The sequence below is a fragment of the Kryptolebias marmoratus genome, linkage group LG8, assembly GCF_001649575.2.
Source record: "Kryptolebias marmoratus isolate JLee-2015 linkage group LG8, ASM164957v2, whole genome shotgun sequence".
Classification (NCBI taxonomy): Eukaryota; Metazoa; Chordata; class Actinopteri; order Cyprinodontiformes; family Rivulidae; genus Kryptolebias; species Kryptolebias marmoratus.
This window is the reverse complement of record NC_051437.1, coordinates 1,204,765-1,229,438: the sequence shown is the minus strand read 5'-3', so window position 1 is coordinate 1,229,438 and position 24,674 is coordinate 1,204,765. Positions and strand designations below refer to the sequence as shown.

The following is a 24,674-nucleotide window of genomic DNA, read 5'->3' as shown; positions in this document are numbered from 1 at the left end:
GTTGGTCTTTACTTATGTAATGGAATGTTTAATGATCTGCCTGTCTTTAAGAAAATTTGCCATATTATTGTACATGAACAACGTGCACTCATATTAGGCTGTGCTGTGACAACCTTGTACTTTGATGAACACTTCCATTCGTATTGCATTGAAGAAAAAAGTGATGAGCATGCTGTTATTTGCATTGAACAACTCACATATGTAAGACCCTTTGACAAACAATATTGTAATGAAGGTGAGAACATGTACATTGTTCCATATTGTTACATGTTTTAGAAAGTTTTAAATTGTGGTGCTGTTTTAGAATAAATGCATTTCAGAAAAATCATTGCCTCTTAAATGTTTATTTCACTGAATTTATAAGGAATTTCTAAAATTTCAAAACAATAAAATGTTCACCATTTTAGTAATAATTACATATAACTCTTATGTAGTTACAAAAAAAACTCCCTGTAGAGTTAATATTTAGGCTCCAACACTGAGGTAGTGTTAGCAAGTGTTAAAATATCAACTCCAGAAGATTTAATATTTGACACTTAATTAGAGTTAAGGTACCAACTCTCCAAAAAGAGTTAAATTAACACTTTCTGGTGTGGACCCATATAGACACTTTAAAAGTGTTGAAATCAAATCTGACAGAGTTAATTTGGGCCTGCTGGATTTGCTGTGTGGGATGTAAGGATTTTGGACAGAAATGAGCAGGAAGCAAAGAAGCAAAGAAGAGTTTTCTTACTCAACAGGCCCTCCTGCCCCCTCTTTCTTTATCCCCCGCATTCCACCTCTCCCCCTCTTTTCTGTGTAACAGGGCACTAATCTGTCTCGATTCAATCAGTCACTCATTTGGACAAGGCTCTAATTACCGTGGTGCCCACAGAGTGCTGGCCTTAAACATCCACACAAAACAGTGGCCTATGAGGCTCAGTTGTTGCTGCGTTGTTGGATCTGTGCTGTACTACAACAGAACACATTTGTCACGTCTGTGTTACAGTGAGTGAGTGTGATCACTGCAGCCCAGTCTAAGTAGTTTGCCCACAGACTTAGTACCAGTTTTAGTGAATGTTACAGAAACATCAACAGTGCTGTATGTTGGGCTTATGATTCTAAACAAGTGTCTAAGATGGATGGATAATAAGATTTATTTATTTATATACATATAGTCTTCCCAAGTTACATTTGACAAACATTTTTCAAAAATTATTCCACTCTTTGGACAGGTTTTTTTTTACAGACTGGTGAACCTCTGTCCATCTTCATCTCTAAAATGGTATTTTTATACCCAGACCTTTTACTGATCTGTTGCCAATTAACAAAATTAGTTGTTAATATAACGCCAAACGTATCATATGTGATACATGAGTTTTTGAGACCTCCAAATGAGCAGTGTGACATTTTTTTCCCTAAAAAACCCGATGTATACAATTAGACACATGTAGTGCACTGATAATCCAACAGGGGGCAGTAACTTTCTCACCAGAGGCCTTTCCACTGATACTACAAGACTGCCATCTCAAAGGACTGGGACACATGCGGTTTCAGCAGGAAAACTTTGCCAATTTTAGAAGGTTAAGGTAAGAAAAACCAAATTGTTTTGGAGTGAACTATCAATAGGAACGCTTACTGAGTTGATGCAATGTAAAATTACTTAGTATTTAATCATAATTTTTTTGTAAAACCGTGTTGAAAAGTGATGTATCAAATTTGATACAGTGGGTCAGTTAACTCGAAAAATCAGTCAATTGTCTTTTTTATTGTACTTCATGTATTTTACATCACGTCAAGCAATGTACAGTCTTTTTTCATATAAACTAATGACATGTTTGCATGTTCATAATTTGGTATATTTATAGCTTAAAAATAGATATGCAACTTGCACCTTTTGCTTATTTTCATTGAAATCTGACCAATTCAAAGATAAAATAAACACTGTTTTTTTGTGCATGTGTGTTTTTTTTTAGATGGCAAAGACATACACTGTTGAAGATATTCTAAATATGATTATGGATGGGAATTCAAGTGACATCGAGCAGGTAGGAAAACCTCACAAGTGGGNCACTGTTGAAGATATGAATATGATTATGGATGGGAATTCAAGTGACATCGAGCAGAAACTGTTTCCAAGCCTATCATAATGCAAAATAAAAAGGTTGTGAGCCACAATATGTGTAGAAAATAACTGAAATGTTATGTTCTCGAGACTGCCACCCTGCCAGTTCCATTGGTGGATTTGTTATTGCTGCATTGTTGTAGCACAATTATGTTTGGAATTAACAATTTATCTGAGTTATTTGTGTTTTATTATGTTTTTGTTTGTTCAAGAAAAAATAATCTTTGAGCATTGTGACCCGATGTATCAAATATGATACAAAATGAAACTCTTATATGGAAAATAATATTTGAAATTTTTTTTTGTTTGTTTGTTCAGAGGGACCAATAAAGGCTCCAGTTTCAAAGAATTGGAATTTTCTGTCAGTTATTTCATGGTGTGGGCTTTACAGGGTTAAATGCTCCTCCAGCTGTTTCTTATTTGTACTATTTTCTTTCACAGATTTTGTTGCCCCTGTCCCAACTTTTTTAAGATGCTTTGATGCCATCAAATTCAAATTTACCCTAATTTTATCCAAGCAAAGTATATTTTCTTAGTTTAAACATTTTACAAGTTGACTATGTTCTGTTGTGAATACAATATGGGTTTATGAGATTTGCAAATCATTGTCTTGTTCTTTACATTTTTTACTGTAGCGTACATCTTCAATGAATGAATAAAGTATGAATATTTCATAACAATGAATGTGTTTGATTACCACTAGCTTCACTTTATTAAGCCTTAGCTCAGGTTTATGCTTTAGAATCTATGGTTCATAGCACCCTCTGAAAGACAGACACAAGAATTATATACAGTGCCTGGTTTTGACTGGTTTTATCACAAAAAGGGAATATTTACAAACTATTTACAGATCAAGGAATGAATTGTGAAAAAAATGATTTCAGTAACTTTGTGGTAAAAAGGGTGAATAATAAAATACTGTTTGGATTTCTGTGCATGGAGAGGAGTAAAACCCTTAAGCGGACTCCCTAATTAAATAAAATCAGAATAAAAAGGCTTATTAAAAATAACAAAGAAAAAGAAAAATACTGTTGAAAAACAGGTTTAACTGTTCAAAACCCAGAATCACTGTTAAATAATTCTGACACCAAACTATAATGAGCAAGCAAGGATCGGAAGATCCGACCGTCAGGAGGTTCCTCCCACTAACATGGGCGGTCATTGACCCAGGCAGGAGGAGCTGAAGATGGACGTCACTCATTCACAGGCTGGATCCCTGTGCTCACCTGGGAGACACCTTGGAACAGCTCCAGGAGGGCAGGAATATGGTTGGATCTTTGTACCTCAGGGTTCACATTGGTCTGGTATTGGTGTCCAATGAGTTTCTCAGGTGGAGGAGAATACACACTGCATTCTCACAGAGAAGGAAAGAGTCAGGTTCAGCTGCATCTGGTTTGCACCGTCTCAGCTTGAAAAATCAGTTACAAAAGCAACAAAGTTCATCTGAATTATTTCTCAAAATAAGTCAAAAAATTATACCAAAAAGGTCTGTTCAATAAAACAAAGTTCAGTCCCTTAAAAAGTTAAAGTCCATAAAGCTAAGATGAGGAAACTGATGCTGCCTGCATATGGATTTGGATCAGGAAAGAGACATGCAATCAGTGTTCCCTAATCAGCCGAGTTCAACAGGGAAAGTCTTTGTCCTAAATATTATTGTGATTCTTTTTCTTCTGTCGGTTCTGTTCTGTTAGTTGGGAGAACATTTCTTAAGATTCTGATAGTTCTGATTAGCAAGAGTTGGGAGAGCATTTCAAACGAACTAAGAGAGGGGAAGAGCTAAAGATATTTCTGATGACAGATGAAGACAGTTTTATGTTTTGGTTCTGCCCCAGTAGGGCCATGTTTAGATAAAATGAGCACTGAAAGAAAGACACACTTCACTTCTGCACTTTGTCTGAAAGAAGACTACTAAGGAGTATTTTAACTTACAAGAAACTAAAAGTTTCTAATAAAATATGTTGTAAGTCTTCCCTCAGTAATACAATGTTTATTCTAGCACATATGGCTAGAATAGGAAGATAGCTGCCAGATCAAAGGGATCCTGGATCTGAAATAAAATAAGCCTAAACCTACTGGTTCTGCAGCCCACATGTGAAGGTGAAGTAGGCAGGACTAAAATGATCATTATTCCACAATTTATTTATTTTACTCAAGATAACGTTGTATTTTGAGAAAATGCTCAGACAAGTGGGAAAACTATTCAAAAAGGAGTACTCTAAAGCTGTCTAAGCTGTCTGTTACCTTAAGAAGCTTGAAAAGAGCCTTGAGAGCCCAGCTGGTCAATTTTCTTTGAGAGCAAATACCGAGCATAACCACAAGGAGGCACCATACTCACGAAGATTTAACATAAATGGAACAGCACTGTTCTACCTGTTACACGTCTCATAGCTGTTCATGCTTTAGGATCAAATAATTTTGGATTTTTTGATTAATAATTAATTTCTAAGAACTTGAATATCTTCAAACAGATCCTTAGCTGTACATGGAGTACCAGTAAATGCAGACTAATATAAAATGAACCTCATTTGTCAAGAGAGTGTATCGTAAAATAGTTGGTATGCAAGAATAATACAAGAAATAGACTCAGTTCAAAAAATAGTCACGTCATTTACATACAGACCACTTTGAGGAATTTTACTTTAGACGTTTTATTCTTATTCCGTGCTTATCGTTGCGCTGGTAGTTGTAGTTTTAGTTTATTTCACACTAAAGCTTTTTCATTTGGACGTCACGTCCTTATTGACTACATTTCCCAGCGTCCCCCGCGGAGGCGCCACCTCCCGCCTCACCTCCCTCCCACTCCACTGGGCCGCGAGGAAGTCGCAAGATGGCTGATGTCGCTTGGAAGTAATGTTCCCCTTTGCAACATGAAGCCGTGAGTGTGGAAGAAAGCGAGGGAGGCACCATCGGGCTTTTCTTTTTATTTTCTTTTAGTTACTTTTATTTTATTTCGTCAAACATCCATTTCATTCCGCGTCGTGTCCGCTCCGGACTTGTCTTCGGGAGTTGACGCGTCAAATCACGCCGGGGACCCTGCCAGAGTAGCTAACGGTTAGCAACTGTTAGCAAATAGTAGTGCAGCTAGCCAGTCAGCCAGGCACACTTCTTAATATTTTGATTTTAATCGATATTCTGCCACTGGTGAACCAACAACTTACCGCGACAAATGCTACCATTTCACTGACGTTGTGCGGTGTAAACGTGGCAAGAAAAATCCAGCTGTCATTTCAAAAGGACCGAATTTCAAGGTTTTAACATTATGTTCGCAAACTGGCCATCTACTAGCCTGTGGGTTGCTAACTAATGCGCAGTAGTGCATCTGTTAATGTGCACTAAACCTGCAGGATAAACACATAATAGAAATTTTCTAGCAATATTTACCACCCCGCTGCATGGCTGTTACTTGCTGTGAACGAGAATTTTGGAAGATAGTTGTGTTAGAGCCAAATTATGGGAGTAGAAAATCTGTTGAACTTTTTCTGGTTGTAGATAGTATCACTGGCCTTGCTGGCATCACACCAAAAATCCACAGGAATGGACACTAAACTGAATAGTCACGATCATAACTGAGAAATTGTCATTTGGATAACTCTGTATTATCATCATTGTCTGACAGCAGTGCACGGTGACTCATTTCACCGGCTAGGGGGACAGATAGGTTGTTTTAACAGCGTGAACTAAACTACAGTTTGCCACTACATAGGAGACCAGTTAGCTTACCTGGTCTCGCCCCACAACCCATTACAAACACGGCGTACAGAACGTACTCAGAAGCCGCTCCCAGCCAAACACATAGGCTCAACAACACCGTCATGGGAGTGCAGGGTTTTCAAGAATACTTGGAGAAGCGGTGCCCCGGGGCCGCAGTCCCCGTGGACCTCCTAAAGCTCGCCCGTACGGCGGCCCGCCAGCCCCCTCACCATCATCACCCACACCACCACCCACACCATCCCGGGCCCATGCCTCCCCCGCCCCCGCCTGCCAGGATCCTAATCGACGCTGACTCCAGCCTCCAGCGGCTGTACGGTGGCTACCAGACGGACTGGGTGTGTGGAGGCGAGTGGAACGCCATGCTGGGCTACCTGGCTGCTCTGTCGCAGGCCTGCCTGTATCAGGGTGGCCTGGAGCTCGTCGTGGTTTTCAACGGCACTCTGGGGAAGGAGCGCTGGCCCGAGTGGGCGCGGCGTGCTCAGGGCCAGCGGCAGACGGCGCAGCTGATAGTCAACCACGTCGGCAGCAAGGCCACCCCGCCTCCCCGGGCATGGTTCCTGCCCCCGGCCTGCCTCAGCCACTGCGTCCGCCTCGCCATGTTCCGCTTCCGAGTGCGGGTGAGAAAAGTTATATTGTCTGTCTTAACATGTTTTTAATTGTGCGTCTTATATTATTTGGGCTAATTCCGTAATTTCGTAAATCTGAATTAATTATGAGGTTACTTCAGATTTGCTCACAATTTTTTTCAAGTTGTGCTTAAAGATTGAATCTAAAGATAATAACTTTAAATAAACATTAGTTTTTTAAATAACTTTTAATGTTTGGCCATCTCATTAATTACATGTCACCTCCTCCAGAGATTATTATGATGATGATGATAATGAATGTGTGATCTACAAGTAAAAAATTATTTCAAATACCTGCTGTTGGAGAACACAAACAAACTGCTGTAATCTCTGTGCAAACTCATTTTCCAGACATGCCTAATGTCCTAAGCAATGACTTTAAAACTTTATTAAGGATGTGTGATATTGCCTTGTGGATATGATGGTATTTTTTTATAAGAGGTCGACTGATGTGGTATTTTATATGCTGATTTTAAGAAATCAGGGCAGCCAATGGCTCCTGTACAACACAGATTTATTTTTTAAAATATTCTTCTTCTTCTTCTATTCATATTTCCCATTTAACAAAAACACATAGCCATCATTTTTAACATAATTGCTGAACTTAAATAAACATGTATTAAACACTTATGAACTTTGACAGCAAAAAATACATGTATAGGTATAGAAATGGGTACTTGATCATGTGATAAAATAGGGGTGCAAACATAGCCATTGATTGTGTCCACATAAGAGCAAGCAATAATCTGACTGAGCATATATGTTTAGTTGGTGGGGACTAGGGTTCAAATCCTGTCATGGGTGTTGATGATTTTTATTGATTTTAAAATGTGGTGAAATGCCATGATTTATTTAAATATTAACCCAGATGTAGACTTTTACAAAATCTTTACTTTTAGATCATATGTAGTCCAAATTTAGCCTAGACTTTTGTTAACCCTCCCAAAAATAATCTAGTATTAGCTCCAGGTTGATGTCGATTAGATCAGAATAAAAGGATTTATTGGACCACTTTTTCTAAATATGTGGATCTCTTGTGCTCACACATAGCTTGATATCTTCTAATGTTCTTGTGCTATTCTGTCTAATTCATAGCCAGAAAAAGATGCTGCAGAGTTTTAACGCTTAAAAAGACAACTTTGTTGTTTTTTTTCTCCTCTCTGCAGCTGAGTAGCAGAGGCTACCAGTGTTCAGCTGACTTGGACTGAACCAACTCAAAGCTGGGGATGTTATACATACTGATTCAGGGTTTCCCCCAGAAAAGAGGCTAAGCCCAGTGGTAGGTGGCCGTTTGCCAGCCGTTCGCCGGCCGTTCGCTGGCTGTTCGCTGGCCGACCGTGATTTGGTAAAAAAAAGAATGAAGTTGACAAAAAACATGGCTATTTATTATGTAATATTGTAAGATATTGGTGCCAAATATTTATACAACTACAGTTTTACAAAAATGAACTTTTGAAATACTTTTTAAAACAAAAATACAATAAAAAAAAAAATACAAATTGTTTGCACCTAATTTGAATCCTAATTTTTGTGGCACAGGCTTCACGTTGGGTCACTACAACAAAACGAAACATATCTAATGCTGAATTTAATACTATCATTTTACTGGTAAACAAGGACAATATTTTCACTAAGCACAAAACACGCTTACCATATTCGATCTTGTAAAGCAACCTGCTGAATTTCAGCTCAACTAACCATTTTTGGTTAAACCTGCTCGTTATGTTTATTGCTGCGGCTCCAGCAACCTGCTAATTCTAGCGGTAGCTGAAGATGTCTCGGCCTCAGGGCTCATTAGAGTCCCGCAGGGCTCCGCGAACAGCGCACAGACCTGAGCGCGTGGTGGAGGCGTTTATACTTGGCGTTTACATCGGTGCAGGTGAGGTAGATAAAGGTAGCGGTTTTGGGGTTGCGGGTGGAAAAAAACGTGTCAATAAATTACATTTTTATAATAAACAAGCGGAGCTTAGCCTGACGGTCGGGTCGCCAAAACCTGGTGGCCCGCCAAGCTTATAATATTCTGGGGGAAACCCTGTGAATATTTTACAAATTAGGAGTTTAGCTTGTAACTAATAAAGTAAAACTAGAATCAATAAACACCTCATGCATTTGTCCTATATTTGGGAGTGATAGCATGTTTTAGGTCAACAAATATGCAAATGTTTGTTGTTGCTCCCCCACTTAAGGAAATGGGGGAGCAGATTTTCCACTTGCTTCACTGAGCAGGCGTCTATTTTTATAGTAGAAAATTCTTGCTTTAAAAAAATAAATTGTGTGCTACAGTAAGCTGGTTGTAGATGCTGCGTGTTTGTACTTTGACTTCCTAGTTGATCTGTTAAATATAAACAGGCATGCCAGATTTATTTTTAAATTAGCTAATATTGGATAATTAAAATGATCTACCTCTAGTTTGCAAATTTTACAATTAGGAGAGATTTTCACAATTTTCTTATTAATATAATTTTGTATAGAGCCACAAAATCTACCTGATAAAATTAAAGATAAAACAATTTATAATTTTATATATTACAATTTATTGTGAAATTCTATTGTTTAAATTGGATTAAAAAATTGTACAAGAAAAATACACTATATAGATTTATGTGAACCTATTTTAGTTTTTCTCATATTTATAGAAAATGGGGGAAAAAGTAGCTCACTTAGAGATTCTATTCAATTTATTTATATGACATCAAGGCACAACCAAAAATCTTCTCTGGACAATATACAACAGAAAATAAGTCCCTTTAAGTAATTTTCAAATCCCGTTACAGTTAATTCAACTCAAATATAATGAAAGTACAATCACATTAAGTAATTATGAGATGCCATTTAGTAAAAAGATTATTTGTCTGAGGAAGATGACTAATTATATTGAAAATTCCCTCTGGCACAATCCCCATCCTGCACCAGCACAGAGGAAACAGTGGACAGTAACATCTGCCTTTGACCATGAAGAAACTTCCAGCAGAAGCAAATAAATAAACAATTTACATTCCAGTGTCCTAAAACCATATATTTAAAAAATATATGTTTTATGAACCAGTTTGTTTTGTATTGTATTTAAGACCTAAATGTCATCAAATGAAAGGAAATAATCTTTATTTGCTTGCTTAATGTACCAGCAGGGTGTCCCCCAGAAAAGAGGCTAAGCCCGGTGGTAGGTGTCTGTTCGCCAGCTGACCGTAATTTAGATTAAAGTTGACAGGAAAGTTGAAAATATGGCTATTTAGTATGTGATATACTGTCAAAAAACAAAAAGCACTTATGAAATACCTTTTTAAATAGAAGTACAGTTAAAATAAATACTAATTGTTTGCACCTAATTTGAATCCTAATTTAAGTAACATCTACAATTAAATTAACATAAATGAAAAAGTGCTAACAAAGCACCAACACAAGCCTCACGTCAAGGCCAATGAATAACAACAGAGAACTCTGAAAAATAGAGAGATGCTGTACTGTCCTGTGCATATCTAATGCTGAATTCAATAGCATAATTTTGCTGGTAAACATGGATAATATTTTCACTAAGCACAAAACATGCTTACCATATTCGGTCTTGTAAAGCCACCCGCAGAATTTCATTTCAACTAACCATTTTTGGTTAAACCTGCTCGTTCGATGTTTATTGCTGCGGCTCTGACGACCTACTAACTCCAGGTAGCTGAAGGTGGCTCGACCTCAGGCTCATTGGAGTCACACAGGACTCTGTGCTGATATAGGCGAACCAGCTCCGCTAGAGCACTGAAATCGTCCATTTTGAACGGAGCGCGGTGGGAAAAAATGTATTTATAATAAACAAGCGGAGTTTAGCCTGGCGGCAGGGTCACCAAAGCCTGGTGGCGGCCCGCCAAGCTAATAATACGCTGGGGGAAACCCTGGGTCTTTATTTTAGCAGTAAGGTACGCCAAGCTGCACTCTTCTTCGTAGACATTGAGTTTGGCTGCAGCTGCACATAGTTGCAGCGCCTCCTATAGTAAACTGGTGGAGCTACGCAGAGAACCACGCCGTTCAAAAGCGTTGTTTTGATTATTTTTTTTTAAATATACACAGCAGAAAAATACTGAGCTCCTCAATGGTAGCTACGGCCCTGACTGGGTCTCGCGTGTAGGTGAGTCACTATCACGCACCAGTCATTGGGAGTCGCGCGCAGCTCATTCGGTCTTGAGTGTGGGTCTGTACGTAGAGTTTTTGTCTGCTTTCATACTCTTCTGACTTCGGAAAAAAAGGAGTTCAACGTCTTTTGACCCTTTCTCCATGACATGTTGTATGTTGTAGTAGGTGTTACCGTGTAAAGAGGTAAAGAAAGGTGGCGGTTTTGGGGGTACAGGTGGGAAAAAAAATGTGTGTAAAAATGACGTATATTACAATAAATAAGCGGAGCTTAGCCTGGCGGCGGGGGCAGTAAAGCCTGGCGGCCCGCCGGGCTTATATTACACTGGGGGAAACCCTGCCATTTGTTACCAAACCATTTTCTCATACCCAGTCTTGCCATCACTAACTAATGTTGCATTTATTGGGAAAATTGGATTTCTAACTTTATTTTTTACAGTGATCAACACAGATGCTAGTTTACAATTCTATGATACCAAATAAAAAATATTCCTAAAGTTGCTCTGCTCTGTCAGGCAAAATCAGTTCACCTCATGTACCACTTGTTTGTAAATTAATTGAAAATTTGTAGTCACTGAATGCAGCATTTCCACTAACATTATCCAAGGGGTCCCTCCCCCATCCCGCCCAACCCCGATGAAAGTTATTGCATGTAATAAATTAATAAATGTCTGTGTGTGTTTGCTTGTTACCAATATGCCTCGGCTGGTGGAGACACCAAATTTGATGCAGCTTCCTCTGCACACAATCAGGGTGTATGACAATGGTGTTCAAGTTTGAATTTGAATTTTACAGTCATTTACTGGTCAAAACTCTTAAAAGAGAAACTTAAATTACCTAAAATGAACCAGAAAATGTCCTCCATAAAACAATTCTTTTGACTGATGGACTCCGATCTCTGTCGTTCAGTCACCCAACCCTAACAACCTGAGAGCTGAGCTTTAAATACCACCATTAAAAAAGTAGCTCAAATATCCATCTAGAGAATCTGGCCTATAGTCAGGCAGATCTAGAAAAACATTTGTGAGGTGACAAGGGGGCAGGAAACTTTGAAAAGTGGCGCTGTAATCAGAACTTTATCTGTTAAGTGGAGAAGCATGCCCTTCATCACTAGGCCTTCTCTACCAAACCTCACACATGCACAGAGATAAAACTGGTATAAGCTGCAAATGCAAATTGCTGTCAATAAAAGCAAAGCATAATCTCAAAATCTTTGTATTTTTAGTGATTTTGAAAATGTTTTTATTCTATTGTTTTGAAGCTGGTGTATGAACTGTATGGAAGGTAATGTGATTAGTCTCTGTTTTAGTTCACTAGAAGCTGAATTTCTTGACTCTAATTTTGCAGGTTGTACAGACGTTGGAGGACCACCACCAGGAAGTGCTGTCTCTCTACAGGGACTTTGGATTCTCTGGCTTGATTGCTCAGGATTCTGAGTTTGCCCTCTGCAGCGTGCCCGCCTACTTTTCTTCGCACGCACTCAAACTGAGCTGGAATGGCAAAAACCTGACCACACATCAGTATCTGCTGTCTGAGGCTGCCAGGCAGCTCGGGCTGAAAACACAGCACCTGCCACTTTTCGCTGCTCTGCTGGGTGAGGAGCAGCACTCTTTCCATACCTCAGCCTGTAACACCGCCTTTTATTGCTGTATCAATGACATCACTGTAATCTCTGTGCTTTTATTTATTGTTCAACTTTATTGACCTGGCAGATATTTGAAAGAGTTTCTTATTTGTAGGAAATCATATTCTGCCTGATGAGGACCTGGCTGCCTTCCACTGGAGTCTGCTGGGACCAGAACACCCACTTGCTTCCCTCAAGGTACTAAAGGCTTCTGTTTCCAGAGCCTGCTTTGTACTGCAGCATACACTGAGAAAACTGCAAGCTTCTTGAAAACCAGACATGGTTTAACTCTGAAATCCTCCAAGTGCTTCTATTGAAGTCTGAAAATGTTTGCTAGAACTGTTGATGGAAAATAAAGATCATGTTTTGGGAATTTAATGTCTTGCTGTAGACATTGAATAAACAACTCTTTAGTGTTCAGAACATCTCACCAATTAACAATAGTTAAAGCAACTCTGCACACTTATCATCTTAGTTAAAACAACAATTCATGGATGTTTCAGTATGTTTGATAGATAATACAATGAAAATGTATTTACAAATAACAAATTTTTAGTTTCCACATGAAACATTAAATATGAGAAAATTGTTTGTGCCTTGAATTGACTTTATAAACTATGGTCTGTCAAGTTTCAATGCATCCTGACAAAAAGTGGAAAATTGAAAATGTTAATGCTAGTTTTCCAATCCTATGTAAGATTTTAGCATAGTTCAGTTGCCATCTTCATTCAGGCAACAGCACATTTGAAATGTCCAATGTCAATTTTGATACTGATTGCCAGATAAAAATGCACATCGTATTAAAATGGGTGCCTTAATATTCTGATTTTCATGCTACTCTTCAAAACAGTTCTGCATTTGAGTCCAGAAAATTGACAGAGAGTTAAGTTTACTTGTGCTAATACATTAAAGATTGAACTACACAACAAAACAGCATGAATGCGATTCTTCTTTGGGATGTTCTCAGATTTTGCTTCAGGCATAGCTTTTTAAAACCAAACAGTAATCTAATTTGTAAATTTTAAGTTGTGCTTTAATGTCTTTTTTTAGTTGATTAAAATGAAAATATTTAGTTTATTAAAATATCCTTTTCAGTATATCATCATTGAAGGAATAATACCTTTTGTAGCAGCAAAAAACTTTTGCTCTCCCGTTTGTTGTTCTGCTGTCCCAGGTGCGAGCCCATCAGTTGGTGCTGCCACCCTGTGAGGTTGTGATCAAAGCCGTCTCAGAATTTGTCTCCTCCATCAAAGACCTGGGAAACCTTGACGCCATCGCCAGAGATGTCTTCAAACAGTCACAGGTTGGCTATGTGTACACTGAAAAACTTTGCTGGCTAATATTCATTACTATTTGAGTGATGAGGATTAATTCATACATATTTTATATGTAAAATATGTAACTGAGGAATAAACATGCTTTGAGTAACAATATTTTTGCTGATTCTCAAAGTAGGAGGGGAAGTTTTAAGTAAAAGTAGTCTTTGAATTTTTTGTCTAGTAATTGACTATTATTCAAATACCCCTTCACCCAGACCCCCTAAATAACCACCACCAGTTTTTGTTTAAAAAAAGATATTGTCCTCATGACTGGGATGAAGACTTGTGTTGAATTATAGTCTAGCGTTCACCATCTGGTGAAGCATCATGGTGGTTAGGATTACAACCTGGCACATTACCTTTAACTTGTGGTCCAGTGTGGACAGTAAAAAAAATAAATAAATAAAATCAGCCGCTTATTAAAACAGCAATCATAAAAATTCTTGGAATTTGTATCTTTTCGCAACTCTTCAAACATTTAAAATTGACTAGCGATCCCTAGCTCAAAGATTTTATAACTTTTGCCACTAGGCCTGAGTCAGTATCTGTTCTTCATCACACTTCAGTACCAAACCACAGTTAGGTGTCTTGTTCGAAACTGCGACTTTTCGATCCCAAGATGGCTACCCTACCACTATCCCATAGCCACCCCCTACCCCAATATATTGACCTAAATAGTTTCATGATTTTACTTAGGTTATCCTATATTACACTTAGATTATACATGATTGATGTTTTTACTTTTGTATTTTTATATCTGATTACGATTTAATTTAGATTATTTTAGCTACTATTTTGACTGTCTTAGGTCATGCTTAGATATGTCTGGTTTTGGGATTTTATTTAGATTATCCTATATTTCATTTAGATTATACATGTTTGATGTGTTTTTTTCTTTCTTTCTTTTTGGGTTTCATTATGTACCTGCTGTATTGGATTCTGTTTTTATTTCTGTTGCAAAGCACTTTGGATCGCCTTGTTGCTGAAAAGTGCTATATAAATAAATCTCACTTCACTTCACTTCACTTCACTTCACTTAAATGTTTAAATGTCTCGTGACTGCCCTGAGAAATTCATAGACTAAGGCTTTTCAATTGTGATGTGGTAAGGCAGTCACTTGAGCTGTGCTACTATGGTGCAAGTGTTTTTTCACTGCACCACACAGGAAGAATAACACCTTTACATAAACCGCTGATGAAGTTCTACTAATTCAGTGGTGAATGTTTGATATATCATCCTCCTTAAAAGACATTAACCAGTAGAAAAAACTGCACTGTTAACAGGCAGCAGGAGGAACTTGTCTAAGCAGACAGGTTCAATGCCAGTGTAGATTCTCAGTCATCCAGGACATGATAAATAAAAAAAAAACAACTAAAAAAACAAAAACAGGACTTCTATCATCTAGTTTAGCGTTTCTCAACGGGGGCGGTACCGCCCCCTGGGGGGTGTTGAGAGGATAACAGGGGGCGCTGGCAGCAATATTTTCAAAAAGGGGGCGTTGATATTCTTTTGGGGGGCGTTTGCTTGAAGGTAAAGTTTACACCAAAGATTCACAACAATATCAGTTTAAACTTTGAACTACTTGCAAAAATATTGTGGCCTAAATCATTAAAACCGGCACAGAACTGCAGCTGTATCAATGGTGTTTCTCTTCGGCGCAGCTCCGTGCTGCCTTCAGGAGAACGGGACATCAGGATGTCGGTTTTATAATTTCTCCCACATGGCGTTACTTTGTTAACTCTGAGAAAAGAATGCTCTCTTTAGTGGTATTTCCCTTGGAATTATTTCTTGCTCTTACATGGGTTAATTTCTCTTAAGGATACACCGTGAGCACATTGTTATCGCAGTGGTTAAACATTTACAAGAGCAATATTCTGTTTTCGGACTTTCCCTGAAAGCGTCCAGCATCCAGACGCACATTAACTCTTTTCTGGAAAAGATGCTTTGTTGACATTACTGCGGAACAGCGTTGCCAAAGCATAGGAACACAAACCAAAAAAAAACAAAATATTCTAAAACCAGAGACCTGCGGCTTGACAAGTGGATCACAGCAGCTTCATCAGCCGGTGTAACACCGGATCGATGTCGGCTAACACCGCTGCTACTTTTCTCTGCAGCTTTATTTGTGTCGTTGTGAACTTTAAAGTCTTATCATCAGTCTCAATCTTTTATTAGTCTATGAATAAAAGCAGGGCTCTCAAGTTTCACGCATTGACCGCGAGACACACGCATTTCGTGAAGCGCAAACGCTCACACGTCACTTTTTGTATTTCTCACGCTAAAAAATAATACACACGCAGACGTCCTTTTTTTAAACTGGAACCAATGTGCAGCGCAATGTTTTCCGCACGGGATGGAGCACAATAGGGGCCAACCTATCGACTTTGTCACTATATTTAACGAGTTTTCAGATCCGTCTGGCCATTTTTTAAAAGCGACTAGCGACAAATGTACTGACTTTTTTTCTGCGTTATTGAAGACTTTGGCGGCTAAATGTAAGAAAGCACTCATTCTGCAGCGTACCGTAAGCCCCGCCCACTTCCCCAAGCACTGACAGCTGTCAATCTCACAGCAGAGAGGAGACCCGCTCCACTCTGTGTCCACAGTGGCGTAAATCCAGTAGGATGTTCTGCATGTGTAAATGATATGATCAATAACAGAGACACGTATTAAAGCAGATAAATTACAAAAGTTGGGAGTGATTGCTGTGATTAATCTGATAAGTCTGATCAGAAAAAGTGTCTGATCACTAACTGATATTCAACAAGGACATCATTTACAATGAAGATTTCATGTTTTTACATGTGGTTTGACTGCTGTATTTTTTAAACCTCCTGAACACAAAGTTCCTGTCATTCAGCTGTGAGGATGGAGAGAAAGAATCAGGACAGACAGAAAGGAGAGAGGTTGGTCTAAAATTAGGGTGTAGGAACAGCCACTTAATACCAGGTGATTCATTTAAAAATATTATTTATATTAAAAAAGTGCATTTGCAAGATGTGTAATTTATTTAAAGCTATTAAATAATACTTGTTTGACCATATGACTTAGAGAAGAACACAGAGAAGGAATGAAGGAGACAGACATGAGGTCAGTGATCAGCTGCTGTAGAGGAGACCAGAGATGACATCAGGTAGGAGTAATTCAGCTTGTGAGGCTACAAAAACTATAACTAACTACAAAAACTAGGCTACAAAAAACCCTTGGAATGGGCAATGATTTTTCTAATACTCAAATATTGAAATAAAGTATATAAATTTAAATAGTTAATACAGCCACCAGTGTTATTTTTCCAACTAGCGTCTAACCTGCTGCTCACTCTACTGCAAGGTAATGTGCCAAGTTGTTTCCTAACCACAACACCTGCCCAAAAAAATATGGTCTCCCTCTGTCACTGTAGTTGCTTTTGGTAAGAATTATAATGTGTAAACTACAGTAATGGATTGAGATAAAACAATTATTGTGGTAACCAAATGAAGTCGCCAGATACTGGTAACTTTTGAAAAATTGGCAATTGACCATGCCTGTACATACTTAATCAATTATGAAGTAGGAAACTGAAGATGCAGCGCGTGCTGCAACCAGCTTACTGTAGCACACAATTTAGTTGCTTGGAACCTGGTGCTCTTCTCCAGCAATCACTGTGAGAGGCGAGGGACACCCTGGACAGGTTTGAAGTTTATCACAGGGCCACGTAAAGACAAATAAGACAATCAGCCATTCACACTCTCACTCACCTAGTGTCAATTTAGAGTTATCAATTAACATAATATGCGTGTTTTTGGTCTCTGGGAGGAAACCAAAGTACCCAGAGAAATCCCACACATTCAATGGGAGTTGATTTTAACTCCTCACAGAAAGGCCAAGCCGGGGGCATACCTGCAACCAGTCCCTCCAGGATTTCGTGGGCATTTTTTGTGATTGTTGCTGGCTAAAATGCCTGATTTTGCGGGGCATTTTTGTAAAAGTTGCGATGAAAAGTTGTGATTTTTTTTTTTTACTGAAATAAATAAAAAACCATAGCTTTTAATATATAAACCAAAAATACTTACTAGTTTTGTAAGATAATTACCAACAAACATTGACATTATCAAAAGGTGCTTTACTTGAGAACTTTGATAGCTTTTAAACTGACATTCATGACCATTTCTGGATTGTGCAGACACAAAGTGTTTGTCGATGCGTTTATGTTCCATGATTACACTGCAGGACGTGCAAAACAGCTTCCCTCCTGTTGGGGATTTTCTAAGTTACCCAACCTAAACAAAGAACCACAGAGAGAGAGAGTAAATTGTTTTTAGGATACTTCTGCAAAAGGAGAAGTCACTCGAGCAACGACCTTTTGGGTCAAACTCCAGTGAGTTCTGAAGTCCTGTAGCATCAGCATCTTTTTATTAGAAACAAGGAATGGTTGGGGGCTGAATCGGTCAGGACCGGTTCTGCCACACAGATTAATCACACAAACAGAACTTACAGCATGTAGTGAAACATTCTGTCTATCAATCCTGATACAAAGATTATCAGAGGTACAGTGACGATACTTGGGTGATTGGCTGGCCTACGTAGATTATTTACTGACGCCTGTAAGAACGATAAAATGTAAACATGATACAAATGAACTCAATATCTCTGACATCCGGTGTGACACGTAGGCATGTTTTGCACATAAACACAAAGGCTGGTAATATTGAAAAACCCTAACACTCGACTCTTGTGCAGCTGGGTAGGAAACTGGTTTGCGACAGCAGTGAAGTTAGTTTTAAGTTGGATATTGGATATTCGCACTTCGCGGAGTTAGCGGCATCTAGCTCACGGCTGACCCGAAACAGGAGCGCTAATGCCGGCCAGCCGTTCTCTGCCGGCCCCTTCTCTCACGCGCGGTGGTTCACTTAGGGACAGCTAAGTCAGCCGTGAGCTAGACGCAGCTAACTCCGTTGAGCGCAAATATCCAATATCCAACTTAAAATAACTTAACTGCAGTGTTTTGTTGAAATCTTTGTGGGCAAATGTGAAGCATTAGCGCACATTTTGGCTTCGGTCGCTGCTCCTGCATGCTCCCGGCATGCTGATGTTAACAGGATGTGACGTCACATCTCTTCTTCATGAGTTATTTGGGGTTATTTTGGTTAAAGTTGTGGGAAAGTGGTGGTGTTTTGGGCAAAGTTGCGATTTCGCGGGGTTTGCTTGATTTTGCGTTAATAGTTGCGATCACAACATCGCGAAATCCTGGAGGGTCTGCTGCAACCTTCTTGCTGTGAGGTGTCAATTTTTTTACTATGCAGCCCACACTTGCAGCCCACACTTAAAGGCAGCTACACAAATATATTGTCAGCTTTTAGACAGATGATGGCCTGTGGAAAACCTTTTGCCTATTGCCCAAACCTATTTCAAAAGCCTCACAATTTCAGCAAAAAAGCTGTTCCTCTGCCTTCTTGTTCAGACTTTGAGGCTTCCCAACTTTCTGCCTGAAGGAAAAGGGGGTGAACAGTTTATGGGCTGGATGGGTGGGCTCGTTCATAATGTTCGTTGATCTAGTTCTGCAGTTGGAAAGGACTTCTTGTGAAAGGAGGCTGATGTTGGTCATTTTTGTACAGATCTAATTATTGTTTGTAGTGCCTTCTTGTCAGCCTCAGAACAGTTTCCAAACTGATTTGGAAAATGTCAGGAGATATTTCACCATGCTGTGGGGCGACCGTTGCTTAGTGATTAGACCAGTCGTCCTCCAATGAGATAGTTGGAGGTTGTATGCCACATTTCAGAGTGTTCCTAGGCATCTCAAAGTGTCCCGAACCCCTAATTGCCTATGTTGTGTACCCTATCAGTGTATGAATGTGATCTAAAGAACTGATTAGACTTTATGGAATGATTTATTCAGATTAGATTTGTAGAGATTCAGTAGAGTGCCATATGGCTGGGTAAATGAGGGCATAGATTATGTTGTAAAGTGCTTTGAGTGGCCTGGTTGGCTTGAAAGGCACGATATAAGCACAGCCTATTTACCATTTAAAACTAAGTTAAATCATAAGCTCGAAGACCAGCATTCTTCAGCCTTCTCATAAGTCATTGGTAAACCTTCCTTATGATGCTGGATGTTCGGGACTCATTTCAATGTCACTGGACACGTTCAGGCTAAAGTATTTGGCTGTTTTCATCTTCTTAATGGCTTTTCCTCCTGAAATTCACCACCATGATTTGTTTTTGCCACATTAGTGCAAAGAATATTTGCTTTACACCAATCAGCAAGCTCCTCTACTGCCTTTGTATACATAGGAGGTGAAGGCTAGCGAATAGGGGAGGCTACACTTATCCTGGTTTTTACTCACATTAATATGCATTTAATCCAAACTGTTCCACTGTAGGTAGAAGTATTCTGAAAATCAGCCTATGTCAAAGACATAAAGGAGGTTTCAAATTAAAACCCTGTTTACATTTGAATGACCTCCTGGAGACGTTCTAAATTTTCCAATGTTGATTGTGAAAACGTTACTTGTCCACATGATAATGCTGTGATCGCAATCACTGTTTAGACGAGACTGCAAAAAACATTGACTCCACTGTAGCTTGCATGCCAGGTCACTAGTTCGTGCTGTGATTTGTGTATTTCAACAATGTACCCAGACATTTCAACCTCAAGCATTTCTATAATTGATCTATGTGCGTAAAAGACCTCATACTGAAAGTTTCCAGAAACTTACCAACAGACCAGTCAACTAGAACTGCTGACTCACAACCTGAGTGTTTGAAAAAGCCAACATCATGCTCTGTTTTGATTGCAGTCACGTATGGAGGATAAGGTGGAGCGTTTCAAGAAAGCTGTGGAGTACTTCTCAGCTGCCTCCAAACCACGCTCCCCTAACATAGGGCCCTCCTCTTTCATTTGTGAGTAGTAGTAAACTGTATGTAGGGTAGGATCTCTAATATGTAGGTATGTTTTTAATGTTGAAATTGTTTTTATGAAACCGACTAAGAAGAAACATTGTAATTGTTGTATTTTTGTCTTTCTGTGCTAAGTACCTGGATTTGGACCCACTGTGTTTGGGGGACCACCTGGCCACATGGGACCGATGCCTCTTGGAAAGAATCAGGTACATTCCTTCACCTTGTGGTCTTGATTACATAAATTTGATCAGGTGCTTCTTTTATTCAAATGTCTGTGTACTGCTCAGAGGGGAAGTGTTTCACAGGGACACACATCAGTAGTTCTAAAACTTTTCGCACTGTGCCCCTCTTTAGAGGTAAGAAAATTTTCAGGCTCCCTCTCAACTCATTAGGATTAAAACACAGTGAATCAAATTTATAAAAAGGGGGTGGAGTATAAAATAAAAATAATTGTAAGGGATTTGTATTCCACAGAAGGAACACAACTTCATAGTTTAGGTGAGAATGCCCTTCTGTATTTTATTTTTAAATGTACACGTTCTTCTTAGGGTTTTTAAATACATTTTATAATTTTCTTAACTCACTTTTTTAATCTGGTGCCCATCTCCAACACTCATTGTGCTGGAGGCTGTGTACACCCTGGACAGGTCTATCACAGGGCCACATAGAGACAAATGAGACCATTTGTCAACCATTCACACTCTCTCACATCTAAAGACAATTTAGAATTAATAATTTATTTAACATTCTTTTTTTTTCGTCAGTGAGAGGAAACAGGAGTACCTGAAGAAAACCCATTTATACATTGGGAGAATATGCAAACTTCACATAAAAAGGCCTCGAGGCTCCATCATAGTCCATAAGAAGTCTGTTCGTGGTCATGTGGTTGGAAGACATTTCAGGATTTCCCCAGTGTATTATAAGCCTGGCGGGCCACCAGGGTTTGGTGACCCTGCCGCCAGGCTAAGCTCCGCTTGTTTATTATATATACATCATTTTTTATACATGTTTTTTCCAATCGCACTCCCAAAACCGTTACCTTTATCTACCTCACTGCGCGAGGGTACGCGCGCCAACAGTGACACAATTGCGCTGTCCCCGCCTCTGCGCGAAGGTCCTGCTCGGTGTTGCATCATGGAGCTGGTTTGCCTATATCAACATTTCTATGATCCCTCTGTGAGAGATCACAAAGATAATCAAATGGGTCAAAACTCATGGAAGGAGATTACTGCTGCAGCCGATAAAAAAGGAGTGTTTATAGACCACAGAGGGAAGAAATATTAGTCCTATGATGGGGGAATCACAACTAAAGCAAATAAATCAATAAAATTCAAACTAAATGCTTTAATTTTAAGCATCTTTTCTGTATCACAGCCAGAAACACAACAGTTCTTCCTTCTGGATACGTGCAGCTGTGTTTGATCTGACGACCATCTGCTCTTTTTTTACTGTATTTCCACTGGTTACTGCCCCCTGTCTTTTCGGAGAAAATTGGACCGACGTAAGCGCCAAGTATAAATGCTTCCACCGCGCGCTCAGGTCCCCGCACTGTTTGCGAAGCCCTGCGGGACTCCAATGAGCCCTGAGGCTGAGCTGCCTTCAGCTACCTGGACTTAGCAGGTCGTCAGAGCCACAGCAATAAACATTATCGCGTTTAATCAAAAATGGTTGATTTTTTTAAAATTCAGCGGGTGGCTTTATAAGACCGAATATGGTAAGCATGTTTTGTGCTTAGTGAAAATGTTACTATGACGCATGCTAATTTATTCTTGTTTAACAGTAAAATTATGCTACTAAATTCAGCATTAGATATGCTTTGTTTTGTTGTTACATGTAGTGATCCAACATGCAGCCTGTGGCACCAAAAGCACAGTACAGTACAGCATCTCTTTTTCAGTGTTCTCTGTTGTTATTCATTGGCCTTAACGTGAGACGTGTGTTGGTGCCTTGTTCGCACTTTTTAATTTATGTTAATTTAATTTATTTGTAAATGAGACTTAAATTAGGATTCAAATTAGGTGCAAACAATTTGTATTTATTGTAATTGTATTTTTGTTTTAAAAAGTATTTCAAAAGTGCCTTTTTGTAAAACTGTAGTTGTGTAAATATTTGGCACAAATATCTTACAATATCACATAATAAATAGCCATAGTTTCAACTTTTCTATCAACTTTAATCTTTTTTTTTTTACTAAATCACGGTCGGCCGGTGAACGGCCACCTACCACCAGGCTTACCCTCTTTTCTGGGGGAAACCCTACATTTGTTTTCACACAAACCTTTCATCGTCCACAAGATACATGAAGCAGAACTTCTATGAAAACCCCTCCCTCTTCAGGACATGTCACAGTCCAAATATATATAGGTCTGGTTATTCAACAAAAGTAAACACAGTGACATCGAGCTTGGCAGAGATGTACAATTATGAGGTCACAAGTAATGAGGAGGAGGTGAACATGTTTGACGAGCAGGAGGAGAAAGATCTGTTACTACTTTGCGTGTTAACAGATGCAAACAACAACATTCAGTGTTTAAAGTCACATAAAGTCTGGATTTAGATTTATTTATTATTATATTATTATTATGATGATGATCACATTAGCATTACAGCCTCTCTGTCTCTTCCCACATAAGCTTAATTTCTGGTGTACCTGTTGCGTACCTTAAGTTAGGAAACACCGGTCTTCACGTTGGTGCTGGTCTCACATTGCTTCATATGGGTGTCCAGCCACTGTAGTGCAGTGTACAGAGCCGGCATGGGTTTCTTCCCACCAGGTTCGCCACTCCATTCCTACATCTTCTGTTTGGCCCTCACAAATCTGTCACAAAGAGAGTGCCATACTTTTTTGCAGTTGGACTCCTTTCACAAATTTTCCCCATTTGACAAGCTTTATACATTTTCTTGGAAGAATCATACAGGTGAACTAACTCAGCCAAATTCGCTTCAGAACTGTCCATATTGCTTGCTCTGACTACAACAAACAATCAGTTTCTGGAATCGGAGTAATTGAAGCAAAATGAGAGCATTGCAGTCCGAGCACTTTTCCACTACTAAACACGCTCATGAACTTCTAACCAGTCACACAATACTTGGTGCATATCCCTGTGAAAAAACGTTCGGCCAGGGCCTTGTGTCAAGAAGTGCTGGATGAAGCTGCTACAAGAACTAAATTACGCAATTTTTGTCACACAACCACGTGAATTAGAGCCAATTTCAATTTCACTTCTCATGGAGTATGCCGACAGCATAAGCCAGGGGGTGAACCTGTGAGGCGACAGCTCTAACCACTATTACGCTGTGGGACCCTGGTTTCGAAAAGTCTCAAATTTAACTGACAACTTGCAGAAACCCTGGACTGGTGTAACACATTAATTTGAGTACTTAATTAATTGATGGCTTATTTGATAGAGTACCTGTTTAACAACATATTTACTGACTGCAGTCTTGGGTCAGTGGGAGTGTAGTTGCTTGCAATAAAATGAAGGCTGTCTGAAATTTGTATTTTCTATGTGCTTTTTGTAAGGAAATGCTTACATTTTTTAAACTGTTCTGTTTCTCTTTCCAATCCAAGTTTCTTCCACCCCAGGGTCCAGGGTTAAAGCCACCTTTTCAGAATGCTCCATTTGGACCTGGCTCCACCCCACTGTTCCACACCCCTCAGCAGCCATCTCAGGACTGCAATGACTCACTGACGACCAAAATGGGCTTCTCCGACTGGTCAGCTCCATACGACTCAACGCAGGGGGGAAGTCGCTTACCCAATCATCATACAAGCACTCAGTCTGGCCCTTCTCCGTCTCCTTCTTCATCATCAGATGGAGATGAACCAAGTGACAACAACCCAAAGTAAAGTACCAGTTGTACAGTTTACATGTTTAACAGGAAAGAGAGCCAAAGCACTTAATGAAGCTTTTTTGGCTACTCAGAAAAAGAGCATAATTCTTCCAGTTTGCAACAGGGGTGTTCATAGACAAGACACACAAAAAAAATAGAAACGGCTAATTGAAAATAGTAATGAGTGATATGGATATAAAAAATTACCTCAGTGTTATATTTAAAAAAATGACTAAAACAAATTGCACTTCAACACCATCTTTTTGTCTATAAATACACTCCTGATCAAAATCTTAAGATCAGTCAAAAAATTGCAAGAATTTGCATTTTGCACTATTGGATCTTAAGAAGGTTCTAAGTAGAGCTTCACAATGTTAAAAGAAGAAATCAGCGTAAGAGACAAAAACTTTTGAGCGGGGAATTAATTGAAAACTGCATTTACACTCAAACATGATTTTTTC

At 39.1% G+C, this 24,674-nt stretch overlaps 1 protein-coding gene across 1 annotated transcript in view; it reads left to right on the top strand.

The window, feature by feature from the left end:
* The first annotated feature begins 5,916 nt into the window (after positions 1-5,916).
* The window catches only part of fam120c (family with sequence similarity 120C), a 60,420-nt gene continuing 41,662 nt past the window's right edge, over positions 5,917-24,674 (top strand). The window contains exons 1-7 of the mRNA XM_017407164.3: positions 5,917-6,432; positions 11,905-12,151; positions 12,297-12,379; positions 13,356-13,484; positions 20,277-20,379; positions 20,512-20,585; positions 23,951-24,225. Of these exons, the coding sequence (XP_017262653.1) occupies positions 5,917-6,432; positions 11,905-12,151; positions 12,297-12,379; positions 13,356-13,484; positions 20,277-20,379; positions 20,512-20,585; positions 23,951-24,225 (1,427 nt within the window). The remainder of the gene's footprint in view (positions 6,433-11,904; positions 12,152-12,296; positions 12,380-13,355; positions 13,485-20,276; positions 20,380-20,511; positions 20,586-23,950; positions 24,226-24,674) is intronic.